At 46.5% G+C, this 7997-nt stretch overlaps 1 protein-coding gene across 1 annotated transcript; it reads left to right on the top strand.

The window, feature by feature from the left end:
• The first annotated feature begins 903 nt into the window (after nt 1-903).
• HTR1B (5-hydroxytryptamine receptor 1B) lies at nt 904-3652 on the top strand. Its single transcript, XM_004390115.3, has one exon. It carries the CDS (start codon nt 1274-1276, stop codon nt 2444-2446), a length of 1173 nt encoding a protein of 390 aa, XP_004390172.1. The 5' UTR covers nt 904-1273; the 3' UTR covers nt 2447-3652.
• Nucleotides 3653-7997: the final 4345 nt, after the last annotated feature.

Raw genomic sequence — 7997 nt, 5'->3', positions numbered from 1 at the left:
GGAGGGTGGTGTTGGAGGCAGTAGCCTAGGAAGCGACTCAAGGACTGTGCCCTTGACGGCGATTGAGGGCGTGTGTCTGACTGGCAGGGCGCGCAGTAAGCTCTAAACCGAGCAAAAGCTAGCGCCGGCGTGCCAGGGTCGGAAGAGGGGCCAGGGGATTGGAAGTGGGTAAGAGGGCAGTAGGACCCGGCGGAGCGTCCTTGGCCGGGGAGGTAACAGGGCGGGAGAAAAGGAGGGAGGGAGAAAGAAAATGAGAAGGTGCTGGGGAGCCGGCGTCCGCACTCGCCTCGCAGCACGAGTTGCACGGCTCTGGCGGACTGGAACGGGACTCTATAAAAGGAGCCAGTCTGCGCCGCGGCTCACACGCTCCTCCCGGGCTGGAGCACGCCGCGTCCTTCCAGCTCCCACAGACACCTGCACTCTCCTTGCGCGCCGCGCCAGGTCCCCCAGACCCGCGCGCCCAGCGGTATGGCTCTGAGCGGCGTCCTTGTAGCCGAGCTGGCGGTGGCGGTGGCGGCGGCACCGCCCGAGAAGCCGCAGCCCCAGACCTCGACTACCCCCTCTTGCGGCCCTGTCTCCACGGGGCAGCTTACCAGGGTGGCCAGCGCGTGAAAAACGAGGGAGACCAGAGCTCTGGCGCGACGCGAGCCCAAGCGCCGCGCGGTGCGATGCGGCGCGGCTCTCAGACTTCACCCCACCCAGCTCAAACGGCCTCAGCCGCCGCAGAAAACTGCCCCAGCGTGGGGTGGGGGGCCGGAATGCAAGACTCTGATTCTTTGCTGGCCGGCAAGCTTTGGTCTCGACAGCTAGGAAACTCCTGCGGGCCAAGTCTGCAGATCCGGGAGCGCCCGGGTAAGGAGACGCTCAGCCACGCGCAATTGGGGTAAGAGACCCTACTTGGCCGAAGCCCCCTTCCCAAATACTGTAACCCCCACCGATTGTTAGACGCTTCCGTGGGAGTTAGAGCGGAGAGGGGCTCGAAGGGCCACTCCTTAACAACCCGGGGCTAAGACGGGGCGTGGAAAGGAACGGCCAGAGACGCGGCGACAGCGCCAGGCGCATGGGAAGTACAGGGGACACGTCTGCCGGACTCGGCTGCCGCGCCCTTGACCTCTACTTCCAGCTGGGGACCTGGGCGGAGGAGTAATTAAGAAACCCACGAACTGACTAGCAACGGAGGACAAGCCTGTGGTCTCCTACGCGGTCCTTCTGCCCTCTCTCTCGTCCGCTCCATGCCCAAGAGCTGCGCTTTGGAGCCAGGGCGAGAAGAGCCATGGAGGAGCCAGGCACTCAATGCGCCCCACCGCCGCCTGCGGGCTCCCTGGCCGAGGTTCCGCAAGCCAACCTCTCCGCTGCTCGCTCCCCCAACTGCAGCGCCGAAGACTACATTTACCAGGACTACATGGCCTTGCCCTGGAAAGTGCTGCTGGTCATCCTCCTGTCACTGTTCACCTTGGCCACCACGCTCTCCAATGCCTTCGTGATCGCCACTGTGTACCGGACCCGGAAGCTGCACACCCCGGCCAACTACCTGATCGCCTCCTTGGCAGTCACCGACCTGCTCGTGTCCATCCTGGTGATGCCTATCAGCACCATGTACACTGTCACCGGACGCTGGACGCTGGGCCAGGTGGTCTGCGACTTCTGGCTGTCGTCGGACATCACTTGTTGCACTGCTTCCATCCTGCACCTCTGTGTCATCGCCCTGGACCGCTACTGGGCCATCACAGACGCCGTGGAGTACTCAGCCAAAAGGACTCCCAAGAGAGCGGCAGTCATGATCGTGCTGGTCTGGATCTTCTCCATCTCCATCTCTCTGCCACCCTTCTTCTGGCGCCAGGCCAAAGCCGAGGAGGAGGTGTCGGACTGCGTGGTGAACAAAGACCACGTTCTCTACACGGTCTACTCCACCGTGGGCGCTTTCTACTTTCCCACCCTGCTCCTCATCGCCCTCTATGGCCGCATCTATGTGGAAGCCCGCTCCCGGATTTTGAAACAGACGCCCAACAGGACCGGCAAGCGCCTAACTCGAGCCCAACTGATAACCGACTCCCCCGGGTCCACATCCTCGGTTACCTCCATTAACTCGCGGGCTCCCGACGTGCCCAGCGAATCCGGGTCTCCTGTGTACGTGAACCAAGTCAAAGTGCGAATCTCCGACGCCCTGCTCGAAAAGAAGAAACTCATGGCCGCTAGGGAGCGCAAAGCGACCAAGACCCTGGGGATCATTTTGGGAGCGTTTATTGTGTGTTGGCTGCCCTTCTTCATCATCTCTTTGGTGATGCCTATTTGCCAGGATGCCTGCTGGTTCCACCTGTCCATCTTTGACTTCTTCACGTGGCTGGGTTATCTCAACTCCCTCATCAACCCCATCATCTATACCATGTCCAATGAGGACTTCAAACAAGCGTTCCATAAACTGACCCGCTTTAAGTGTACAAGTTGACTAGTCATTTGCAGTGGGGTCGCCTAAGTGGCCTTTGGGTACCAATTTGAGTCTGGTTCCACAGGTAGGTCGACTCTTCTTTCACTGTTACTGGGTCAGAATGAGGCTCTCCTGGGCAAGGGCAATGGATCCTGAGAAGCCAGGACAGACCAGAGAGAGCACTAAAAGGAGAACTGTTCAAACTAAAAGTAGCGCTTCCCTGCTAAGGAGGAAGCTCACTGCCTCCCCCAGGCCCCCAGACTCAGCAATGACCCTAAGGCAACCAATCAGAAGGGAGGTTGCACCTTTTTTTTTTTTTAAGTTGATGGAAAAGTGATCTTTGCCCTGCTTTGGTATCATGGATGATGCCCTCCAGAACCAGCAGTACATAATAGTTGTCTGAAGCCTGTCTGAGACAGATCTACATATAGCCTGGCAGTACTTGAACTAGATGTTTAATACCCAGTGTTTTGGGGAGAACTTTGTGTTACAGCTTCATTTAAGAACAGTTACTTTGGCATCCTTCAGTCTTCAGTTTTTGTTCATTTAAACTTGGTTGGAGAAACTTGTGGATTTGGTGCTTCAAACCTTAAGTGTGATGTGGATGGCGCAGAGAAACCTTGGAAGAGTTACCAGAAAAATCCTGATGCTAAAATTTCTATGTTTATTACAATTGACACTAAATGGAGGTGGGTGGGAATGGGAGATGGGGAGAAGTAAACTGAGAACCAACACCTATGATTGTTTGTTTTCTGCAGATTTATAATTTTTTGATTCCTGTTTAGCTGTTGTCAGACCACATTTTTAACAACACAAACAAAACATCATGTGTGCTAGTGCCAAAGTCTGCAGATTGCTTTATTTTTCCTCCTAAACTCGTATACCTGCAATTTTACACATTTAAATCCCCATAGATGGAGGGTATGATGGGTGACTCAGCCCAAACAGCTAGTGTATTTCGTATTGATGCAATCATTTAAATTGATTAATACTAGATAAATACTGCTCCTTAATAAGAAGAGTGTCTTTATTCCTTAAACAATTCAGTGAGCTGTCAAGGAGACTGACGATATAGGAAGGGTTCTTACATGATTAAAGAATGGAGGGCAATAGGAGAATGTATATTTTGACTTGTAAAAAATCTTAAAATGCATGAGGCTTTTTTCTGATTGTCATTTGCACTCTCCTTTCCATCTGTAATTCCTTTGTGTGCTAAAATATAAAGTAACTAAGAGAACTGGCTCTCTTCTTCAGAAATCTTTAAAATGTAGTCAAAGCCCTAAGAACTATACTAGAGGAAAAACAAAATAAAGTAAAACACTTGTTTTGGCTCCCTTGCTATTGAAGTTGGGGCAGGAACAAAGATTACTACAAAATGACAATGCCAGAACTTTAGAAAAGCGCAGGGAAGCTAAAATTGAGCCTGTTTTCTTTGTAACTCATGGGACCAAACCTGAGACTAGGCAATCTTAGGCAAGAAAACTTGTCAAGACTTTGCACCTTGGAAATTTGTCACTGACTTGAAACCTCAAGAGTATAATATCTAGAATACTTTAAATTTTCCTGCCTTTTCAAATTTCCACAAGACTTAGTTGTTATCTCAAATTTACTCTGAGGACTCCACAATACAGGGCAAGATTACATTACAAGATGAAAAAATGCATTATCTAAATAAAAAGGAGTAGCCGTGAAGGATCATCTGCACAGGAAAAAAAATGTCTATGGAGAGCATTTATTAATATGCCAAAGAAGATTCACTCCATTCTTCAGAGTGGCTTTTTGCAGTTGATACCTTTTGTCTGTAGAAGCAAGTTGTCTTTGTAAAATGGAGTCACTCCCTTCTTGAAGCTCCCAGTCCAGATTGTCAGACAATGGATGTATTAAGTTGAAGTACACTGTCTGCCTACTGTGCAGAACTCCACTCTAGGGTAATGACTCTTGAAAATATACTATTCAAAGTTTCATATGTAAGCTAGGTAAAAAAGGGAATTTTGATCACCATTTATACCTGTTACTGGAGTAAGATAAAATTTTAAGCATTAGCTAATCCTGTGTTTCAGCTGGATCCCCAAGTTTCTTTGTTTGTTATTTGTGGCACTTCTCCTATGGAGAAATCTAGCTTGCTGCTGATAGGAATGTGCATAGAGCACGGTATTTGTTAAGTTTTTAATACATTTGTCTTTTGTTTATGCAACTGTGTTTTCTTTAGGTCTAAGAGGCAATTAATTCAACTTCTAGGAACCTGAGAGGAAAAAGTTAATCAAAACAGATAGCCAGTTACAGATGATTTCCTTATAGGGCACCTAGAATGATTGTGTCCTCTTCTTAGCAAAACAGTTTAGTCACAGGAGTTGTTTGCCATTTTGTAGATTACCCATATAAATTTTTGCTTGGCTCTTTGGCTGAATTGACTGGATTTGGGGGCATATTGTGTGAAATAGAAGCTTGCAAAACCTTATAGTTATAAGAGAGCTAGAATCATCCTCCAACATTGCACATGATTATGCAAAGTGTATTATTCATCCCAGGGGTATATAGTTAAGACTGTTAGGCTCCTTTTCAGTTACTGCTGCCTATAGCATAGTTTGTTTCATAAACTAGACACATGGCTTTTTTGCAGAACATAAAATGGGAGATGGACATGCTTAACTTCAACAGAAATGAAAATATATTTTCATTGGCTGTGACAACAAATACCATTTTCCATGTTGTTTAATAGCACAAATTTTCACACAAATATATGAATGTATATTCATCTAAAAATACCAATATTGTCTTGTGTTTCTAGGAATTTTAGAGTTTCCTTTTCAAAATGGACACTGCACCCATAAATGAATGGTTATTTGAATTCAACAGATGTCCTGTAGAACAACGTTCTTCACTTTTCCTCTCTATTATCTTAATTTTGTTTTCTTTAATCAGGAAACCCTGACAGAACTATAATTCACTCAAGTAGTAAAATCTCAAATTATGTGTATTTGATGGAGTTGCTGTGACTGAAAATTGCCTTGGTATTCCACCTTTCAACAAATGTGTAACTGGAAATTAAATTTAGGAAAATAATGAAATAAAAGTCCTTTTGTGTTCTAAAAAGCATTGGATAGTAATTCTATTTATGGGAAGATTCATTCAGTGGGCTTGGGCTGTGATCAGGAGTTTAAGCCATCATAAGAGAATAATTGATGATAAATGATACTGTAGAAGACTGGCACATACTGCCACGATTTGGAGTATTTAATTTATATCTGTAGGAGGAATTTTGAAGGAAACATTGTGTTCTCACACCTTGCAAAAAGGGTAAACCAGGTCCACAATCACAAGAGTTTATCAGATTAGCATTCTTAGAGGGAACATTTAAACCCTAGGATGGGTAGTGATATTCCAAGATACTGTGTGGTACTTAAAATACAGAAGAAAGAAAAAAGAGTTGGGTTAAGAACAAGTTTGGGGAGATCCGCCAAGAAGAGACTGACTTATCTGAACACCAGTGAAGTAGGTAGAAAGATGGTTTTCGGAATCAGAGAGTCCTAGGTTTGAAGTGCAAGTAGAGCATGTTGTAGCTTTGTGGTTCTCCCTCCCAAATGCAGCCTATTGCAGTTGTTGGAAAAGATTAGAACCTATACATGTAAAGCACTCATCAAGATGCCTGATGCATTTTTGGCTCTCAACAGATGGTAGTTCCACTTAGGTATTATTTCCCATTACATCTTTAGTGCATATGGGGTAACTGTAGCATAGAAAAACTGAGGGCCACTTGGGAGATGGGGAGAAGTAAACTGAGAACCAACACCTATGATTGTTTGTTTTCTGCAGATTTATAATTTTTTGATTCCTGTTTAGCTGTTGTCAGACCACATTTTTAACAACACAAACAAAACATCATGTGTGCTAGTGCTAAAGTCTGCAGATTGCTTTATTTTTCCTCCTAAACTCGTATAGCTGCAATTTTACACATTTAAATCCCCATAGATGGAGGGTATGATGGGTGACTCAGCCCATCAAAACCCACTCTTGAACAGTCCACCAGGGGGCAGAGTTCCCTCTGAGTTGTTGAGTAGATGCAAGCACTCACCGCTTAAGTCTAATACAAAAAGACCGAACTAGCCTGAAGGGAGAAATTTAGCAAGATGGAACTGAGGTTTGCGCCTTTCACGCTTACTCCCCTAAGCTGGTGACCCACAGCCCAAAGACCAAAAGGCAGCAGGAGAGATGGTTTTTCAGTCACTCTCATGACCCAAGAAGAAATTGTGAAATATTTAGTTTCCTATAAACCAGTTAAGCTAGTTCCCGATGAGTTAATACTGACTCTTGGTGACCCTATGTGTGTCAGAGTAGAACTATGTTCCATAGGGTTTTCAGTGGCTGATTTTTCGGTAGTAGATTGCTAAGCCATTCTTCTGAAGTGCCTCTGGGTAGACGCGAACCTCCAACTTTTCAGTTAGCAGCCAAACTGTTTGCACCCAATAAGTCTATAAACCAAACCAAACCAAACCTACTGCCAACGAGTCGATCCCCACTCATAGCAACCCCATAGGGTTTCTGAGGCTGTAAATCTCTATGGAAGCATTCTTCTGAAGCATCTCTGGGTGGACTCGAACCTCCAAGTTTTCAGTTAGCAGCCAAGTTTGTTAACTGCACCCAGTAACTCTATAAGCCAAACCAAATCAAACCCATTGCCGTCGAATGGATTCTGACTCATAGCAACTCTATAGGACAGAGTAGAAGCGCCCCATAGGGTTTCTAAAGGAGTCTTGGTGGTGCAGTGGATAAATGCTTGGCTGCTTACCAAAATGTCTGTGGTTCCAACCCACCAGCTGCTCCACGGGAAAACAATGTGGCAGTCTGCTTCTGTAAAGATTGTTTGTGGTTAGGTGCCATAGAATGGTGCTGATTCATAGCGACCCTATGTACAACAGAATGAAACACTGCCTGGTGCTGCGCCATCCTCACAATCGTTGTTATGCTTGAGCCCATTGTTGCAGCCACTGTGTCAATCCATCTCGTTGGGGGTCTTCCTCACTTTCACTGACCGTCTGCTTTACCAGTGATGTCTTTCTCGAGGGACTGATCCCTCGTGATAACATGTCCAAAGTACGTGAGACAAAGTCTCACCATCTTTGCTTCTCAGGAGCATTCTGGCTGTACTTCTTCCAAGACAGATTTGTAAAAGATTTACAGCCTTAGAAATGTACAGGACAGTTCTGTGCTGTCCTATAGAGTCCCTATGAGTCGGAATCTACTAGAGGACAACAGGTTTGGTTTTAGAATCTTTACAGAAGCAGACTGCCACATCTTTCTCCTGCAGAGCGGCTGGTAGGTTCAAACAGTCAACATTTCAGTTAGCACCTGAGTGCGTAACCACTGTGCAACCAGGGCGTCTCAGTAACTCTCTACTAGAAAATCAAATATGTTACCATTGAGTCGATTCCAATTCATAGCAACTCTATAGGACAGAGTAGAACTGCCCTATAGGGTCTCCATGGGGCGGCTGGTGGATTCAAACTGCCGACCTTTTGGTTAGTGGCTGTAGCTCTTAACCACTGCAGCACGAGCCAGGGCTCCCAGTAACTCT

The sequence above is a fragment of the Trichechus manatus genome, unplaced genomic scaffold, assembly GCF_000243295.1.
Source record: "Trichechus manatus latirostris isolate Lorelei unplaced genomic scaffold, TriManLat1.0 scaffold00283, whole genome shotgun sequence".
Taxonomy (NCBI): domain Eukaryota; kingdom Metazoa; phylum Chordata; class Mammalia; order Sirenia; family Trichechidae; genus Trichechus; species Trichechus manatus.
This window is presented reverse-complemented; position numbering and strand designations above follow the sequence as displayed.